Source organism: Ovis aries, chromosome 13, assembly GCF_016772045.2.
Source record: "Ovis aries strain OAR_USU_Benz2616 breed Rambouillet chromosome 13, ARS-UI_Ramb_v3.0, whole genome shotgun sequence".
Lineage (NCBI taxonomy): Eukaryota > Metazoa > Chordata > Mammalia > Artiodactyla > Bovidae > Ovis > Ovis aries.
This window is the reverse complement of record NC_056066.1, coordinates 70,047,138-70,067,358: the sequence shown is the minus strand read 5'-3', so window position 1 is coordinate 70,067,358 and position 20,221 is coordinate 70,047,138. Positions and strand designations below refer to the sequence as shown.

The window sequence follows — 20,221 nt, the reverse complement described above, 5'->3', positions numbered from 1 at the left end:
CGTTTTTGGGAGAAGGGATCATGATGATGCTATTTTTCTGATATCAGTTTTTCTGGTATATATTGTGGGATAGATCAAATAGGTAGTGATATTGGCATGGTTGAGAACTGAGCTTTTCAGCATAGTTAAAAAGATGTGTGGTTAAGGAAGATAAAATCCCATAGTCCCAAACTGGAATTAAAAGTTGTCAGTATGATTTCATGATGCGTTTGGTCTTATGTGTGCACGTGATCATACACACTACACACACACAAACACTTGTACTTTTGCCCACTGAGTAGACCCAGTACCAATGACCAAGCAAGCAAGTGGCAGCGAGCATCCAGACTGTTGTCTCACGGCCACTAGAGCAAAAGAGGCTCTTGGACTCCTTGAAAAGAGGGCTGAATCTGGGTTTAGGCAAGAAATATGCAGTGGGAGCATGGAACATGTTATCATACCAGAAAGCAAGGGAGCTGTCAGAGACTGCTCATCTTTGACGTAACATATGAACATATCCATATCTTTTTCTTTACACACAGCATACCCCAACTGTGAGTTTATACTGATGCCTCCAAATACAATATCAGAATTTTTTCTAGTCTTCCTCAGAAAGCCAGGAGCCAACGAAGAGGTTCCCACAGGCCATATTTGAACAGCATTAAGAATAATAACAGCAGTAAATGCAGTAAAGAAAAAAAAATAGCACATGTATTATTTAAATGCATACTTTCATTGTATTACTTAAAAAACTAATTACAAAGACCTTGTTAGTCACTTCTGGAGGGTGTTCATTTGGAAACTGATTAAATATGAAGAGAAAGAGCCAGACATTTAGCTTGTCTCTCCTTTATGAACTGTACATCAGGGTCACCAAAAAAATCAGAGAGGGGAATTGTAACCCCTAATGATATAATGAATCTGGGCAGTGAGCATCAGCTTCGAAAGAAAGACAAACCAGACATCATATACCTTTTGATGGAAATTTATACACCACCTGTGAAATACACTTGCCAAAGGTAACATCTTAACCTCATCAAGTCTCAAGGTATAGCTCCAGCTTAGAGGAAGTGAAGGGAACAGAAAAATCTGTTCAATAAAGCAGCCAAACCACAGGTGGCAGAATACAGACCGTGAGAAACTACAGGAGAGGTGTTTGGTCCCTTCAGCAAAGAAGCTGCATTTTATAAAAGGAGAGAATACAGGCAGGGAGTATCTGTAGATTAAAAGAGACTTGAAATACATCAACCAGTTTTAACACATGGGCTTCGTTTGAATCTTGATCCAAACAAGTGAACTTAAAAACATATATATGAGATAAGCAGGGAAATAGGAACACTGGCTAGATAGTACACAGTGTTGATTTTCTGAAGTATACCCATGGTAATATATCTTACAAGAGTCCTTATATTTAGAAATACGTATTAGAATATGTGAAGATGAAATGATATCCGTAATAATCTTAGAGGATCAAGGCATAGCAGAGACGTGAAATAAGAATGACCACAAGAGGTCCTTGTACTTTTCTCTGCTTTTGTCTTATGTGTGAAAATTTCAATGGTAAAATGAAAACAACTTAGCAAGCGGGGCTGCTGGCTCTGAATGGCACATTTCCCCAGAGAGCAGGGCAGCCTCCGGGGACCGGGTGCCTGCACGCAGACCACAGGCTAGGGAGGGAGGAAGCCAGGTCCCTCTCGGCACTGTATCCCAGCACACGAGGGTCACCCCATAAATAACGGGAGGTGAAAGGAGCGCTCTGGAAGGGATGGCTGGCACTGGGGTGAGCTCTGCTCCACAGTCAGTCCCGTGATTCCCACCTCTGAGAGCCAGCCACTCACACCCCGTGGAACATAGCATCATTTCCCCATCCCTTGGGCTGACACCGTCCTGTCTGGTGCCCTGACGCGTGTGCCCCTCGTTCCTCCCCAGGCTCAGGCCCGGTGTCACAGGATAGGCCAGAGTAAAGCCGTGAAGGTGTATCGCCTCATCACGCGGAACTCCTACGAGCGGGAAATGTTCGACAAGGCCAGCCTGAAGCTGGGCCTGGACAAGGCTGTCCTTCAGGACATCAACCGGAAGGGCAGCACGAATGGCGTGAGTATGCCGGGGCTGCTCTTAGGCCCGGAGATGGGGTTGTCATGCAGCCCAGACCCCTCCACCCCCACCTGCCAGAAGCCTGTACTCCTACGGCTGTTGTAAGGTTCCCTTTCACTAAATTGAGTCAGGCCACACATCTTTGGGGGCTTTTCGGGTGGCATGGTGGTAAAGAATCTGCCTGCCAATGCAGAACACGCAAGAAACACAGGTTCGATCCCTGAGTTGGGACTATCACCTGGAGAAGGAAATAGCAACCCACTCCAGTATTCTTGCCTGGAGAATTCCATGGACAGAGGAGCCTGGCGGGCTACAGTCGATGGGGTAACAAAGAGTTGGACACGACTGAGCACACACACACGCACACACCTTTGACAGTCAATCCCCTGGAATAGAGGATTATAGAGGGTGAATCTCTGCATCTCTAGAGGATAAGGGAATCCATAGGAGCAGTTAGGTGGTAGGATTGCCCGACATTGGATAACATTTCAGTAAAAAAAACTTCTATTTTTTTAATTTATATTTTTATTTTTTAATTGAAGGATGATTGCTTTACAATGCTGTGTTGGTTTCTGCTGTGTAACAACGTGACTCAACTATATGTATACATATATGCCCTCCCCATTGAGCCTCCCTCCCACCCACCCCATGAATAGACTTTTAACATTGCCCTTTGGAAATGAGTCAATCTTAACCCTCTCGGCTCTACAAATTATCTACTGTCACCATGCTTTATCTGATACTGCAAACTTGGAGCTCCCTGAAGGTGAGCTATTCCATACCCAGCACCCCTTAGAGTACTTGGCATATTAAAGACGTTCAGTGCATCACGGTCAATGAAGAAATGAATGAATAAATTATCAATCAGCTTGAAACATAGCAGTGAATAGAATCTTTTTTCCCACCTCTGGAGGGGATAAAAATTGCTGCAAAGATTCTTGGGTTGCAGTAAAGTCCAGGAAAACAAAGCAGAATATCTCTCCTTAATCTCTGGCCCTCTAAGTGAGCTGTCCTTTCGTCCAGATGTTCTGTATCCTCTTCGCTATGCATATGCTGCTAAGTATAATACTTCATGGTACAGCGCTGGGAGTCATGGAATTCCCTCCTGTGACTGATATAAAGAGAACCAGATTCTTAATTAGAACCAGGAAAGGGTGTTTTGAACTCCCATTTCCTGTTTTCAGCAAGCAATTGAGCAGATCACACTTGGCATGGGATCCTCTCTTTAGTTAAGAAATGACATCATTTCCAATACTATTGTTTTTATTTAATAATGAATAAATCATTATTCTTTAGCTCAGTTTGGTCCATCTGGAGGTTTTTAAAGATACAGACTCAAACTAAAACATAAAATAAACCTTAAACATATTCTCTCCGGTGGTGCCTAGTTTTAACAGTTTGTGACATTTGATAATAACCAACATCCTGAGGAATGTTAGGGCTGTTGGTTCCTGGGCTGGGTTTTATTCCAGGGCGCCCTGTAGAGGATCATCTGCCCGCCCTCCCCATCATTCTCCTGCATGTCTTTATCTATCTGGGTTTTCATTTTCTAAAGCTCGTTGTCCATGTCTTTATTCTTCTGACATGAGCAATGAGTGGAGGAACTGTGTGCTGAGTCCTGAAGGTCAGAGTTGAGGCTGTTTTCCTCCTGTGCATTTCCCACTTTGTGAGTAGCCTTTGGTGACCCATCCAGGTACAGCAGCTCTCAAAGATGGAGGTAGAGGACTTGCTCCGGAAAGGTGCCTACGGCGCCTTGATGGATGAAGAGGACGAAGGCTCCAAGTTCTGTGAAGAAGACATAGACCAGATCCTGCAGAGGAGGACACATACCATCACCATCCAGTCTGAGGGGAAAGGATCCACTTTCGCCAAGGTATAGGGCCTTCTCTGCAGCGTCCACGTGGGGCGGGGCGGGGCAGGGCAGTGACAAGGAAGGTCTTTATACTTTGACCCTCATCGGCTGGGCTCCTACTTCTCTAATTGTAAACTGTTGAGATTTTCTGGCTATATGCCTATTCTGTGTGCCACTCTGAAGATGCAGATTCTTAGAAGAGGTTTGAATGATGGGTCAGAAGCTATAAAAGAACTCACCCCTTCAAATCCTTGGCTGATCTTCAGTGGGCAGGGAGGACACTTGGGCTTGCAATTTGCACTCCTCATTATGCACAAAGATTGCTCCAGAATCCTCGATTGGTCCTCTCAGTTCCCTTATAGGATACTCCCTGGTCAATGTCAGAGAGTTGAAATTCCAGTGAACACCCCATTCCTCAAACTCAAGCAAGTATTCTGTTCATTTCATGAGACTTGAGAGAGTGTTTATCCAAGATTCCCAGCTTCTAGCCTAGGTGCCTCTTTCCTCTGCTCATCAGGTCACTGGGTTAAGTTTAGAATTCAACTTAACCAAACCGCTTACAGATCCCTCTGGGGTTCCCTCGCCACAGGCTCTCTGAGCTTTGTGACCTGTTCTGTAAATCACCAGTCTAGTGACTTATAGGGGGAGGGCTTTTCCAGGGACATTTTGCACTTAAGAGGCATAACTCATCTTTGCAGACCTCATACTGCCCAGCCAGGGCCTGTCCCAGCATGGACACTTGGGACCTGGTGAACTGAAAGAGAAACCATGTCCAGGGAAGTTGTAAGAATCAACCCTTTCACGGGCAGCTAGACATATGCTTGCCATTGTCTCCCACTGAGTTTAAGTTACAAAAAATGATCCTGTAGGTTGAAATTATAATTTCCTCGCCCAATGTTTGAAATAAAATTTTAAAAGAATAGCTTTGAGATTTCCACTTAACATTTTGGCAGCTCTGTTAGAGGTTTTGATTTTGAATGCAGATGGAGCATATACTTGTGTCTGTGGTGCATTGGAGAACACAGGGTGTTTTATTGATTGTGTTCAGATATGGTTTATTGGTTCTTTCTTCTTCACAGGCTAGCTTTGTGGCTTCAGGAAACAGAACGGATATTTCCTTAGATGACCCAAACTTTTGGCAGAAGTGGGCTAAAATAGCTGAACTGGACACTGAAGCAAAGAGTGAGAAGGTACAGCATTGAGAATATTTTATTTCATTGAACGTTTCACAGATATCTCATAGGGCCATAAACTCCTACCAGGTCAAACCATGATTCACTCCTGAGCCTTAGTATTTAATGAGATGCTACATGTAATGTACTTAAAACATGCTTGCCACATAGACAGAGCTTGAGAAATGTTAACTGTATTTAAAATGACCTAATGGGCACCTGGGAAATTCTATTAAAACTGGAATTTCCAATTTTAGTAGAAATTCACTTAGAACTGGAACTAACCAAACAGATCAAAATCAGCCCCGTGACCCAAGCCAATATCCTGTCCCTGGCACGTGACTGTTTTCCTCTATTTCAGCACTTCCTATGCAAGGAATTTTACCTCTGACAAACAGTGGAAAAAAGCATGATGTAGAAAAGTGTATTAGGTTCCCCTCCATTCTTTCAGTATCTTTGAGTTTTTCTGTTTCTGAACATGAGGAAGAGAATGGCCTTGGAATAAAACCAGGGTTTGAATACTGGCTCTGCCATCCACTGTCTGTATTTGGGGCAAGGTACTTGACCTCACTGAGAGAGTGAGAAAAGAGAGACATGTGGACAAAGGAGCTGGTGGCACCCAGTTTGCAGAGCTGGAGGTAACACTGTGAAGGCAGCTGCCCCCAGCTGGCTGCAAGGCTCCCAGAAGTGTCAGCTGCCCTACTCTCCATCTCTGACCCCATCACCTCCCTTGGGATTGAGCACAGGTCACTGTCTGCCCTTGTCCTCAGATGCGTGTTGAAGTCTCCCGGGCTCACAGACCCAGCAGACAGTCCCTGCTTACACCCTTTGGATTCAGTAACCAGCATCCAGCCTTGCCAGTTCTTCAGTGGGATGGCCAGAGGTTGCTTAGTCCGGCCTCTTCTCCTAACAGGAGGATTCTGCTATCCCCTTAGTAACCTCTTTCTAGTGTTGTCCAGTGTCATGGTCAGGAAGTGACTTGTGTACAGGGCGGTGGGCAAGAGGGGGAAGAAAAGGCCTTGGCCTGAGACAGTCAGAAGCGGTTGGAGCATCCAGGAGGAAGGGAAGATGGTTGAAGCAGAGGCGATATCCAGGCCGCATAGATGGGTGTGCAGGAGCTTAGCCGAGCTTCCGCAGGAGGCCTAGTAGCCGAGCTTCCGCAGGAGGCCTAGTAGCCGAGCTTCCGCAGGAGGCCTAGTAGCCGAGCTTCCGCAGGAGGCCTAGTAGCCGAGCTTCCGCAGGAGGCCTAGTAGCCGAGCTTCCGCAGGAGGCCTAGTAGCCGAGCTTCCGCAGGAGGCCTAGTAGCCGAGCTTCCGCAGGAGGCCTAGTAGCCGAGCTTCCGCAGGAGGCCTAGTAGCCGAGCTTCCGCAGGAGGCCTAGTAGCCGAGCTTCCGCAGGAGGCCTAGTAGCCGAGCTTCCGCAGGAGGCCTAGGCGGAGGGGGTGAGAAGCATAAAATGATAGAGGCTAGAGAAGTGGTCACGGTTGTGGCCAAGGGAGCCACCGAGTGGGTGCGTTTCTTTCTTCCATGAAAGACAAAAGTTTAGTGGTGCCAGTGGAAGGCACAAAAGGAAGCAGCACTAATATGTGTCTTCAGAAAGTTGCCTAGCATATGGAATTCTCCGACTCCTGTCTCCAGAGCCGCCTCCGCGTGCTGGGCAGAACAGCCGGGGTGCCCCAGGCAGCCACTCCCGTGCTGGGGGCCTCGCCCTTGTTAGAAAGACTGCAGAACCAGCAGATGGTGGCGGCCAGCCCTGGAGGGAGGCGGGGGGGACAGGCCAGCCTCAACAAGTCCCCTCTGCCTGCCGTGGACCCGGCAGGTGTGCTGGAAAGGGCCTTTCCTGCTGGGGGTCGAGACAGGGGTGTGGTTCCTCCCCGCGCAGTCCTGAGGAGCGGCAGCAGGGTCCGCCAGTATGGCGCAGGGAGACCAGGGCCTTTCTCCCCAGCCGTCCCCTCTGCCTCCAGGAGAGCCTGGTGCTCGACCGCCCGCGCGTGCGGAAGCAGACCAAACACTACAACTCTTTCGAGGAGGACGAGCTCATGGAGTTTTCGGAGCTGGACAGCGACTCTGACGAGAGGCCCACAAGGTCCCGGCGCCTCAATGACAAAACCAGGCGCTACCTGCGGGCCGAGTGCTTCCGGGTGGAGAAGAACCTGCTCATCTTCGGGTGGGTGTCGGCTTCGCCTCTTCGCCCTCGTCATTTCCCCCTCTTCTGTTCAGTCGAGATGTGTCCAGCGTGGCTCTCCCTTCTCCTCTGGGGTCTGGGCGGAGGGAGGGTCTGTTATAGGAAGAGAGAACTGAGCTTTCTGCCCGAGGGCCCCTCAGCCGGTACGCTCTGCCGCCATTTTACAGACGTGCCGTGATTCTCTCATGTGTTTGTCACAACGCATCTCTGGGACTCATTTGCCACCTGGTACTGATTTCCGGCCTTTCCCCCCCAAGGACGTACAGGAATCAGTGCAGCAGATGTTAGCATTACCGCATGATGCATGCCGGGCTCTGGCGCTGGTAGAAGCCGAGGGTTTAGCTTCTGGGAGCTCCCCATCGCTTTCAGTACTGCACCTGGACTCTGTCTTAATTCCAAATTTATTCCGCACTCCAGATACTGTCATTCCTCCCTTCTTAACATTATAGCGGCCGTATGAAGCTCTCTGTCCAGTGTCGAGGTCCCCTCAGTGGCATTTGCTGGACTGCAGTGTGCAGGCCTCCGAGGTTTTTCAGGAGACAAAGCCCTCAGGGCCCCACCAGGGGTCAAGACACGCACTTGGCTCCTGTGTGCCCTGCCGTGTCGAGGGCACGGCTGCCCCTTCCTCCCTCTAACGCCCTTCTGGGGGTCCGCTCTCAGCTGGGGCCGGTGGAAGGACATCCTGACGCACGGGCGGTTCAAGTGGCATCTGAACGAGAAAGACATGGAGATGATCTGCCGGGCCCTGCTGGTGTACTGTGTCAAGCACTACAAAGGGGACGAGAAGATCAAGAGCTTCATCTGGGAGCTGATCACACCCACCAAAGACGGGCAGGCCCAGACGCTCCAGAACCACTCAGGTGCGGGGTGGCAGCGTGTCCTTCCCTCCCTCTTCCATGCTGGTCCGTGTCGCTGTGCTTTGGGGACTTCTCTCTCTCCTCAGGTGTATTTCAGAATACCACCGGTGGGAAAGGATGCTGATTTTTGTTCATTTCCATTCTCCTTCCCTCTCATCCATGTTACCTGGGATGTTTTAAGTGTGGCTGGGCTCTCTTGAAGTTCTCCGCTCCTGCTCTCTGCCCTCAGGGTCACAGCATCTCCTCCTGTGACCCAAGGCATGCCCCACCCCAGTTCCACCTCTCTGTGTTTCCTGGGGCTGCTCCTTCCCTGTGCTGAGCCACAGCTCACTCGCCTTCTCATCTTCAGGTTCAGTGTTCCTTTTCCCCAGCTGGGTGGTGGGGTCCCCAAGGACACAGGTTCGGCTGTACCTTCCTTGATCCTACAGGGTACTTGGTAGATTCTTCCTAACTGACTGAATGGACCAAGGGTTCACTGAGTAGGGGACTGGGTGCTCCCTCACCATCCGTGCCTGGGGGCTGAGGAGCAGGGTCCTTCATCCAGGGCCACCATGTGCAGCCCCACTGCCGCCCTAGCCCAGCTTTGTTCCAACAACCACATTGAAGGCACCTTGGCTCACCTCCCTGCCTTTCTGTCTCAGGCTTGTCCGCTCCGGTCCCCAGAGGGAGGAAGGGGAAGAAGACGAAGAACCAGCTGCTGCTCCCAGAGTTAAAGAATGCAGACTGGCTGGCCACCTGCAACCCCGAGGTGGTCTTACATGACGACGGCTACAAGAAGCACCTCAAACAGCACTGCAACAAGTGAGTGCCCCTCACCCCTGGTCACTCGGTGCCCCTAGACCACCATGCAAGGTCAGAAAGGCAGGCAGCTCTATGCTGGAAGCTGGCTCAGGGTTCATTCACACTGAAAGCTCTCTTTTTTCCTTTTTTTTTTTGAAAAAAATATTTAGCTATACCAGGATCTTTGATCTTCAGTGTGGACATGTGGGATATTTAGTTGCTTAGCTGTGGCATGTGGGATCTAGTTTCCCAACCAGGGATCAAAGTCAAGCCACAGGAGTGTTAGCCACTGAACCACCAGGAAGGTCCCCTCTCTACCTCCTTTAACCATCTCTCTTCTCTTCTGGAACCTGGCCTCTCTCACCACCGGAGTTCATACAGAATCTTCTGACGTGACTCTCAAGATCCACTGAGGACCCTGGTGATTGCACTGCTTTCCCTCCCTCCATCGCCACGGGCACGTTAGCGAGAACAGAGACTGGCCTTGGCGGCCACCACGCTCAGCTGCCCCCTCGCTGTGCCAGGTTCTCCTCTTCCCACCTGCTGCGACATCCATGGCCTCCTGGTGTGTGATGGACACACATCTGAGATAGCATTCTGTATATCCCAGGGCTAACAGCTAGGGTGGGGCAGGCGGAGATAAAGGAAACAAGTGATAGAAAATGAACCTGTCCTTGTGAAGTTTTGTTGTGGGGAGTGAGGGCACCAGCCACGAACAGTGACAGGTTTGCACGTGGATACACAGAAAGGAGGCTGGCGGGGACAAGGACTCCTAGATGGATGGGAGATCTGGTGCCCCAGGCTCCTGAGGAGTCTGTAGTCAGTATTAATATTAAGCAGCCATGTTTCTTGAACAAGTCAGACATGATTGAAAAAATGGTATTTGGGCAGAAAAATAATCTGGTAACAATTTGCAAGATGGAGTAGGTGCTTACCTGGAGCTGAATGGCCAATTCAAGAGTTCTGTCATCATAAATGTTGACCGTGATGACCTAGATTAGGATGCTGACTGTAGAACCAGGGAGAAAGTGTCAACTATGAGAGGTGTGACTAAAGGAGAAACAATCACCATGTGCGATGAGGGACATGAAAAGCCGGTAACGCCACGGTTGTGAGCCTTATGGACTGGGAGAACAGTGGTGCTTGTCTCCATATCAGAATCGTTACATTCGTTAAATGACGAAGAGCAAAGCCAAGGACCGACTCCGGTTTTGCCTTATTAAGTTACAGCAGCAACACTTGGCTGCCCTGTCCCCAGCTGCAGATGGGGATCTGGAGTGTTGGAAGCAGGCTAAGCTGGAGAAGTTGACATAGAACTTCCCTCACACCTGCACGGGTCATCACAGATGCTGAGCAGAACTAATTGTAACCTTGGAGAAATTCTCAACATTTCTACCACCAGCTCCGACTATCTCCTGAGTGCAAGCCTTACCCCAGGAATCAGAGAATAGAACAGTAAAGCAGTCCTCTGGGTTTGAAGAAGCTGACTGCTGTTTATTCTTCTGAATCTGGTGGAGACCACTGGCCTCTCGGTTCTGGCTCAGTGAGGCCCAGAGACTCAGAGCTGGTGGGTGCTTGCAGCGCCCCCCATGTAGCCTGGGAGTTTTGTGGGCAGTGTCCCAACAGGGAGTCCTCCAGCCTCCATTCCAGTCTTCCTAGTGATGGGAGTTTACCACTGAATTACCAGATGATTCTAACTCATTGTCCTGTGTATCGAATCTACAACCTGCCTCCTTGAATTGTTCTCCCTCTGCTCTTGGATTCTGGTTCTCTCATGAGGTCCTGGTCTCAGAGACCAGGCAGGATTGCTTCAACATAGCTGGCCTGTGAGCTTCTAGAATTGTGGGCTCTTTCACTAGTAAATTTACTGCCGCCCCTATATCAGATGAGCTTCCTGGGTGGCTCAGTGGTAAAGAATTCTCCTGCCAATGCAGGAAACCCAGGTTCAGTTCCTGGGTTGGGAAGATGCCCTGGAGAAGGAAATGGCAACTCACTTTACTGCTTTTACCTGGGAAATCTCATGGACAGAGAAGCCTGGCAGGCTACAGTCCATGGGGTCGTAAGAGTCAGACACAACTTAGCGGCTAAACTACCACACCACCAATTTCAGATAAGGGTAAAGACAGGCTCTGGAGTCAGGACTGCCTGGACTTCAATCCTGGCCCCATTACTTACCTGCAGGTGAACTATTTTAAAAATAAGGATAGTAGTTCCTTGTTGTTTGGTTGCTAAGTCATGTCCCACTCTTTGTGACCCCATAAACTGCAGCTCGCCAGGCTTCCCTGTTCTCCACTATCTACTAGGGTTTGCTCAAACTCAAGCCCGAGTGAATGATGCCATTCAACCATCTCAACCTCTGCCACCCTCTTCTCCTCCTGCCTTCAGTCTTTCCCAGCATCAGGGTCTTTTCCAGTGAGTCAGCTCTTGACATCAGGTGGCCAAAGTATTGGAGCTTTAGCTTCAATGTCACTCCTTCTAGTGAATATTCATGGTTGATTTCCTTTATAATAGTTCCTACCTCCTAGCATTGATTTGAGGATCAAGTGAGCTAACACATGCTGGCACATAGTGGGTACTCAAACTACTGTTTGCTGTTAGTATCCTGATAGTACTGAGAGTGCATGACGTTGTTATCAGAAGAACTTAAAAAAGAAGTCAAGACAGTGATGATGTGTTCAGGGGTGGGTAAAGTGACCGGAAGGGAACACCAGGGGACCTTGTGGGGAGATGTTCTGGTTCCTGATCTGGATCCTGGATATACATGTGCAGTCAGTATGTGAAGATTCATCAAGCTGTGCATTTGTGCAAAACACACTTCATATCGAGAGAACAGTCATTTTTAGAAAAAGGAAAAAGGCAATGCTGCTGCTAAGTCACTTCAGTCGTGTCCAACTCTATGCGACCCCATAGACGGCAGGCCGCCAGGCTCCCCTGTCCCTGGGATTCTCCAAGCAAGAACACCAGAGTGGATTGCCATTTCCTTCTCCAATGCATGAAAGTGAAGTCACTCAGATGTGTCTGACTCTTCGAGACCCCATGGACTGCAGCCTACCAGGCTCCTCCGTCCATGGGATTTTCCAGGCAAGAGTACTGGAGTGGGTTGCCATTGCCAAAATATTACTAGGTTTCATTTGGCTAAAGTTAAGGGTGTTACAGGCTTCCCAGGTGGCACAGTGGTAAAGAATGCACCTGCCAATACAGGAGACACGCAGGAGACACGAGAGACATGAGTTTGATCCCTGGGTCGGGAAGATCTCCTGGAGGAGGAAATGGCAACCCACTCCAGTATTCTTACCTGGAGAATCCCATGGACCCAGGAGCCTGGCGGGCTGCAGTCCATGGGGTCACAAAGAGTCGAACACGACTGAAGCAACTGAGCATGCAACAGGCACGTATACAAGTGAAACTGTTTGAAAACATCACCGTTCAACATACGCCACTCATCACTTAACTAGGAAACTGGTAACGAGCCTCTTGGAAGGCACCTCTGCCCTAGAGGTTGCGTGGCCACGTGGATGGGGCAAGTCGTCTTAAGGACCAGAGGAGATGCTGTTTTTCTACTCCCCCGACCCCCATGGGCTCACAGGGTAACCTTAACAGATAACTGGCAAGGTAACCTTTTCGTGTGTGAAATGGGGATGACCACAGTAACATCTGCTGTTAATGTTCTCTTTTCCTAGTGCTCACGACCTGGGAGCACCCAGAATTGCCCTGGGTCACTGAGGGAATGGCGGCGCACAGGCAGCTGATGGGTTCTGGTGTGTTTCTTTACCGTGTCCACCTTTCCTAGGGTACTCCTGCGAGTCCGGATGCTGTACTACCTAAAAGCTGAAATTCTGGGAGAAGCAGCTGATAAAGCATTTGAAGGAACTCCAGCCAGGTAAGATAGGTCATCCTTAACGCCCAGTGTGAAGGAATGGCTGTAAAGTACCTGCTGATGGAAACAGACAAACCTGCCTGTGTTTCACGAGGCCCGTGTCCCCTCCCTCCCAGGGCCAGTCCCTGGTAAAGCAGGCTGGTAGAGTGAGGAGGATTCAGCGAGGTCATCTGTGAGTGACAAAAGAAAAAGTGGTTGTTTAAAACATAGCTCGTGGGCCTCTCTCGTCTTCTGAGCTGCCCCACACTCTGTCTGTGGAGAATCTCCCTGAATAAACCTTCTTTCTCTTTAAAAAAAATAATAGCACGGCTCTTGGTGAGGTTCTTAGTTTTTTTCCCCTTCCGGTAGTGTAAAATTGCTTTTAAAGCAGTCATTTCTCTGCCTTAACTGATCATCACTCATGGATGGATATGAGTGACGTTGATGTTTGACGTGGCAGGTATAGACTGAAGGCTTTACCCGCCCTTGGCCTCAGTCCTCTTCCACCTTTGAATGGTCCTCCTTTGTTTACTGGGTGATAATACTTAGTCGTGTTACTGATGCTTTCTCACCTGTGCCTTAGTTTTGTAAGCTAGGGTTTCCGAAGCCATAGAATCCTGGAGTAGCCCAAGATGTGGGGGAAGAGACTGCCGAGCCCCAGGCTACCGCTTGATCAGGCTGTAGGATAGTCACAGTGTGTGAGCGGGATCCCCAGACACCTCCTTCGCCATCCCTTCCCCCAGACCTGCAGTTTGCTCTGGCCCCATACAGTGCTAGTCATCCCCAGAGGACCACAGGTGTTGGCGTTTGAACTCTGCTTTGAGGTTCCCCAGGGCCGTGGTTCCTTCCCTCTCTTTCTTCCCATTGGGCAGTGCTCATGGCCTTAGTGGTCACAGGAGCATGAGAGGAGGAGAGAGGTGAAGGGCAGTGACAGTCCTAGCCTTGAGCATCCTGTAATCAGGAGCAGTCAGCTTGTTGACTGTTAGCACCGGCTACACATTTCACAGTCACCATGGGCATTTCTAGTGAGAATCAGGAGGTTGGGTGTTCCAGTAAAAAGGTCCAACTTCTGAGTCAGGTAAAGGCAGCAGAATTCAACCTGATTATCTATCTCCAGTGTTACCTGGCAGAAGTAACCTATCTGAGTTTACTTATTCCCCTGTCACCTGCCTTCTTAGACCTGCAGATGGAGGGAAGTGAGTAGAACGTGAAGAGACTAAGTCCGTTGTCCACCTCCTTCCCCCTTTGCTTTGCTTTCCGCGGTCTTAGTTCTCACTGGTCCTATTCAGGTTAAATACCTTATAGTGGAGAAATTGCCATGAGGAATGAAACACCGCTCACCCCAAAAGAGTTGTTCAGCCATGGCACCACACAGGCAGAGCAGTGGGCCAGGTGGAGAGAGGTGGGGTCAGGGAGTCCCACCCCTGCAAGGAGAGCTGGGCCTGGCAAGGGGGAGGCAGCCAGCCCTGCGTCCCAAGAAGAACCTGATGGAAGAACCAGCTGGAGATGTTCCAGAGGAGGCGTTCCAGGCTCCTGGGAGGTGGGAGGGAGGAGCCATCCAGGTGAATGCTCTCCCTCAAACCCCAAAGCCTTCCAAGAGTGAGGACGGTGTTCAGACAAATGAAGCCAGTTAGCTAAAGATCTGTGTGAGCTCTCAGAACGTGCACAGAAACTCAGGGACCAGTCCCTGCAGATCTGCTCCCTGGGGTGAGTCACATTCATCCCTTTGGCCAGAATTTTGACCCAGCAGACTTTTAGCAGACCCTGGCCAGGAAGTTCCTCCTGCTGTGGCCCCTGTCCCCTGAAATGCTCATTTCGTACCCTGTGTGCACCAGTGCAGACTAGCTCATTCAGGAATAGTGCTCACGATCTCTACGTGTCAGACCAGGATGCTTGGGCACTTTTCAGCTTTTGATCATGTATGAATTCAAACACTTGGGGGGTTGTTCTGCCTTTACCTAATGGACATATTGATGGTTTTTGGTGTGGTTGTCAACTGAAGCTGCACATTAGAATCATCTGACACGTAGAGCCCCGGGCCCCACCCCAGACCAGCTGGCAACACGTTCTCCCTGAGGTGCTTTCAGATTCTACGTCATTCAGTCTGAGCTGAGCCTGGACATCAAATACACCTGCTGAAGTCGCTCCCCATTTTAACCAGATGCAGGGCCCTGGTTAGGACACCTGGGCCCCCTGCTGTCTGAATCCTCCCAGTTTTATTCCTTCAGCCTCTAAGCGTGCACCTAGGGATGTGGCTTAGCCCCAGGGCTCCGGCCAGGAGCTCCTGTGTTGTATTCTGTCTGTGTGGAAGGCACTCTGAGTTCACACCCTTCCTTCCACAGGGAGCTGGACGTGCCCCTGCCTGACATCGACTACGTGGAGATCCCGGTGGACTGGTGGGATGCTGAGGCCGACAAGTCCCTCCTGATTGGCGTGTTCAAACACGGTGTGTATTTCAGGGTGTGTTTTCTCTTTCCTGAAAAATCCCACGGACCTGTCGCTGTCTCTCTGAGAAAGTAGAGCCTCCCCTCTGTCCTCTGAGGAATTTGCCCAGATGAGTGTATGGGTCATGCAAATACAGCGAATGTATCAGCGAGGCCCCTTGGAAGGGTGGCGTGTCCTCCTCACTAGTGTGGCTGCCCTGCTCTCGTTCACTCACAGACCCAGCGTCCAGCCTGGTGTCTGCCATGTGGCAAGCCCTAGGATTTCTGGAGTGAAGCAATAAATAAATGGGGAAAATGTTAGGTTTTCCCATTTCACATGTATCCAGAATTCTAAGGTCATTTCAGCTGTTCTACTTAATTTCTAGTACATATCTTTGGTATAAAAATTTTAAGAATAAAAGATAGCATATCCTTTTTTTTTTTTAAATATAGTTACCTAGAGACCAAAGGGGATTGAGAGGTTTTTTTAATAGCTTAGAGAAAATGACATAAATGGTGTTTTCTTCATCTCTGATCCTGTTCTAAGTACCTGTCCTTGCTTTCAGCCGACTGTTAAGATAAATAAAGCAAATCCCAGAAATATTCACTGTAATGTACCTGATACACACCTTCCCTGCCAGGTGAACGAGCCGACGTTTTGAGCTGGAGAGCAGGGCTTAAAAGTGGGAAGAGGTAGATGTCCCTGCCTTCACTGCCAGCTCTGCCACTTACAGTGTGTGACTTCGGGCAAGTCAGAAACTTCTCTGACCTATTTCCTTACCTGGACACCAGAGAGAGGACAAGACAGGCCACCTGGAGGGTTGTTGGAAGATCAACTGAGACGGGGCATGTGGGCGGCCTGAGCGGTGCTTCTCACGTAACAGGCCCTGGGTGCCGTCCACCATCACTGATTCCTCTGCCTTTGGAAGGTTCACGGTCTTTCTCACACGTGCCCTGTCGGTAGAATTCTTCAACATTTGCAGGCCAGCCTGCAGTATTTACGTAACAACGATGCATATACCTATTTTAATGAGGAATCTCGTCAAAACTTACATTCTGGTGTTTGCAGGCTTTGGGAGGCCTGGTGATGTTAGTGTCAGGATCGTCAGCCATACTTTCCTGGTGAATTAATATCTCCCGTCATTGTGTAATGACCCTCTGTATCACACATTGTGCTTTTGGCTTTAAAGACTTTGTATGTGATGAGCTTAGCAGACACACTGTGAAGATGGGGAAGACCTAGCCTCTGTGCCCAGTCCTGAGGGACTGGTATTAAGCCACACATGGTGCTGACCGGCTCACTCTTGGATGGGACCAGACCCATGTAGTTGGACAGGGATGTTGTAAGCAAACCTAGGCTGGGTTGGACAGAGGCCTGTAGTTGGCTCCATGGACCCATCCTCTTTGGTGTCTTGCAGAGTCCAAATCAGATTCCACTCCTGGTGGGGTGCTGCCCAGCAGACAGTCCATGGGCCTCGACTTAGACCTGTCCTCACCTGGGTAACACACCTCATCATCCCACATAACAGCTCTCTCTACAGAATAATCCAACCCACACAATGTGTCTTACCAGGTAACAAACTCTCAGATACCCGGCAGCCGGTGGACATGTGACATTTTCAGAGAGCCACGTTGTCTGGTGTTTTATTTTTCAAGGCTCCATCAGGAGCTCTCTCTGCCTCACCTCCATGCCCTGGAGATACAAGTATGAGCTGTAGGACTGCAGCCACTTTCTTTGTTATGAAACATGCAGCTGTTCATTGTCCGAGGTTTCGTGGCTGTTTTAATCCACCCCAGACATAGTCTCCTACGACCCTGCTTAGATGAGAAGCCGACCACCGTGGAAGAATTGGCTGCATCTTTGTTGGGGCTTTCACTGACAGCAAGAAGGACTCTGCAGCAAATCTGTTCTGAACGACACTCGTGACAGCTCTTGATCGCAGGAAGAGATGAACGGCCGCCCCTGTAGGGTAGCCTGGACTTACGAAATAGTCATCACGCTGTGGATTTTAGTATCCCTGTTCACATTCTTAAAGAGGAACTTTTAGACTAAGTGGACAGGAGCAGGCAGCCTGTTGTTCTACTGTTTATGTCTTTATGTTGCTATCACACAGCTCCTACTGCTCTTCAGTAGTCAGGGTTTTCTAGGGAATTGGATCAATCACTGTCCCACCTCTAGCTCCAAAGCTGATTGAGAAAGAGAAGTGGAGAACCTGTCCAAACTTCATACCTACCTACACACGATAAGAAGTCTGCAGAGGAGGAACCCTCCTGGGTAGTAGGTGCCTCTTCTCCTGGGGAGCGGCAGGTGGAGATGGTGGCAGGCATATCCTCAAAAGAGTAGGAGAGTCACGGACATTCCTGTCGTGATGTGAGCTAAGGCAGAACGGGCAGAGCGTGAGAATGGTTCTTCCTACAGTGACTGTTGGAAGAGGATCCAGGCCAAACTGACACATCCAGGCAGTTGTTATTTGAGTTTATACAGTGTCAGGCGCTGTGTGAGGAACTGAATATATAATGCCAAAGCAGATACAGATTCTGTCCCTGGGAAGCCCTCAATCTCATGAGAGAGACTTAAAGTAATCATACTATCGCCCTGAGGAATGAATGAATAAAGAAGAACATAAGGGACCCATTGCTGCCACCATATGCCTCGGGCAGGCAGCACCTGTTGTGGAGAAGGCAGAAGAGTCACTTTGGATTAAAAGATGAAGTACCTGAAACCCCTTAGAGAAAAAGTACCAGGTGCTGCCTCCATGTGAAGGCTAGACCAGCATCAGCAGTGATACCAGAACAGAAACCAGTCTAGAAGGGAAATACCCAGCAGAGTAAAATCCAGTGTGTTTGATCAAGACGGTTCTCATTTTCAGCACAGCATCTACCCTCATTGGAGATGGGCTGTCTGTACCTACTACACAGCTAGAAATGGACTTTGTTAGGAGCAGCAAGAAAAGGATTTTGAGGACCATAAAGGCGTTCTCCCCAAATAGTTTGATGTGACAACAGCTGACCAAATATCTGGTCTCATTGTAGGATTACGTTAGAGTCAATAAGACAGCATTCTCACGCACGGTGTTATGACATTGTGACATTGTTCCATTGTTTTGCCTTGCTTCTGGGATCTCTGTTTCTGGGTCAAAACTCCTCCATCTGTTTTTGACTCTGGGGATACAGTGAGAGGCAGTTCCAAAGCCCTGGTCAGTGGGTTAGGATTTTATACTGAGTCTGAACACTGAGGCAATGAGTCCATTTTCATCCAGTCAACAATCCCAGTTGTCCTCTTTATGGTTCATCCTTTGCATCATCACTTTGCTCAGTTTCCTTTTCTAACACATGGGATAAATTTGGACCATAAGAAAATTTCAGCCCATTCAGGTGGTGGTAGTGGTAAAGAACCTGCCTGCCAATGCAAGTTAGACAAGAGGCAAGGGTTTGATCCCTGGGTTGAGAAGATCTCTTGGAGGAGGGCATGGCAACCGATTCCAGTATTCTTGCCAGGAGAATCCTGTGGACTCCAGAGCCTGGCAGACTGCAGTCCATGGGGCTACACAGCCAGAAATGACTGAAGTGACTTAACAACCATGCATGCAGGCAGGAGATGACAAGATAACAGGGTGTCCAGAGTTGGGGGCGGGGGTGTTGCAGTGAGGGGAAGAAATTGTGAAACCAGCTTGCCTGATCCTCTTGCTGTCCAAAAGAAACAACAAGTGGGAGTAGAATCTGTATCTTGTGTGTCTTCAAGGACACTCGGTACGCTTCAGCTCTCATTTTTCGGTCAAGCGCTACACAAAGGAGTCCGTTTAAGCTCAAGGATCTTCCCCCGACAGGAGGTCTTACAGGATCCAATTATTCTTAAATAAGTATTTTTTCTTGGCTTGTTTTGTTTTTTTTACTTAATAAGGGAAACAAAATGTGTGTCTAGGGTGCAAGGCAGATTTAATGAGTTCTGACATGACCCCCGTCGTGACCTTGTTGTTTCTCGCCACCCCCAATCAGGTTATGAGAGGTACAACGCCATGCGGGCTGACCCAGCACTTTGCTTCCTGGAGAAAGTGGGCATGCCAGATGAGAAGTTGCTTTCTGCAGAGCAGGGTGTCACAGACGGGGCCTCAGACGTCCCCGAAAGGTGAGAAGCTGCACAGACCAAGCACAGTGTGACTTGTCGCGCCACGAATCTCTGACCACAGGCACCCAGCACTCTCACAGCCTCTTCCTCACAGCCTGGTGTCTCCCTTCAGCCTGAACCGCCTTCCAGAATTGCTTTGGTTACATCCTACAGCACCTCAGGCCTTTCTCCTGAACTCTGAACACTTTGATCCAAATACCCATTTCTATCCTTCCTGGGTTCCCCAAGCTGCCCACCATCCTGCCCTGTTCCTTAACCAGCCTCGTGTGGTCAGAGGATTCTCTAGGAGGAGTTCAGACCTCTCTTAACGTCTTATATTTGGCAGAGAGTTAAGAAGAGGCACAGCAAGTTCAGGCTTCCTGACCTTGAAATGCCTGAGATGAAATACCGGCGTTTTCTAAGGACTGCACAGTCCATGAATAGCCGCTGCCTGACGGCCATGGCGTTCAGGTCCTGTCCGTGGGTTGTGTGTAAAAAAGTATGGAGGCGTCCCCTTTGTCTGAGTTTTATTTACTTTTGGCATAACCCCAAATGTATGAATTCATAGGAAAACTAAATAAACAGCCAAAGCTGTGGTTTTCATAAGTGTATGGGTATTTGAAAGACATAGTATAGAATCTCTTGGTTTGCATTTGGTGAGCTTTTGGCCTGATCTTCTCCCCCAAAGTTGTATTTCCTAGGGTCACAGGCAAGGCTGGACTCAAGGGGACACAATGCCAGCCCCCTAACTGTCTGCTCAGGCTGAGAAAAGGATGAAATGCATTTTTCCATTCATGCTTAGCCCCTGACAAACACTCGAGCTAGCTCTCATAACGTTCTCTGCCCCCAAAGATAATAAGGATCCATCCAGAGAAATGTTAACAAATGTCCAGAGGACCAGTGGTGTTAATATTGGGTT

At 49.1% G+C, this 20,221-nt stretch overlaps 1 protein-coding gene across 9 annotated transcripts in view; it reads left to right on the top strand.

The window, feature by feature from the left end:
• CHD6 (chromodomain helicase DNA binding protein 6) overlaps nt 1-20,221 on the top strand; it is a 203,739-nt gene that overhangs the window by 148,745 nt on the left and 34,773 nt on the right. For all 9 annotated transcript variants that reach the window (XM_060397044.1, XM_060397041.1, XM_027977203.2 and 6 more), the window contains 9 exons: nt 1,909-2,073; nt 3,767-3,946; nt 5,005-5,115; nt 7,061-7,263; nt 7,942-8,141; nt 8,780-8,939; nt 12,709-12,798; nt 15,117-15,220; nt 19,194-19,323. In XM_060397044.1, the coding sequence (XP_060253027.1) occupies nt 1,909-2,073; nt 3,767-3,946; nt 5,005-5,115; nt 7,061-7,263; nt 7,942-8,141; nt 8,780-8,939; nt 12,709-12,798; nt 15,117-15,220; nt 19,194-19,323 (1,343 nt within the window). The remainder of the gene's footprint in view (nt 1-1,908; nt 2,074-3,766; nt 3,947-5,004; nt 5,116-7,060; nt 7,264-7,941; nt 8,142-8,779; nt 8,940-12,708; nt 12,799-15,116; nt 15,221-19,193; nt 19,324-20,221) is intronic.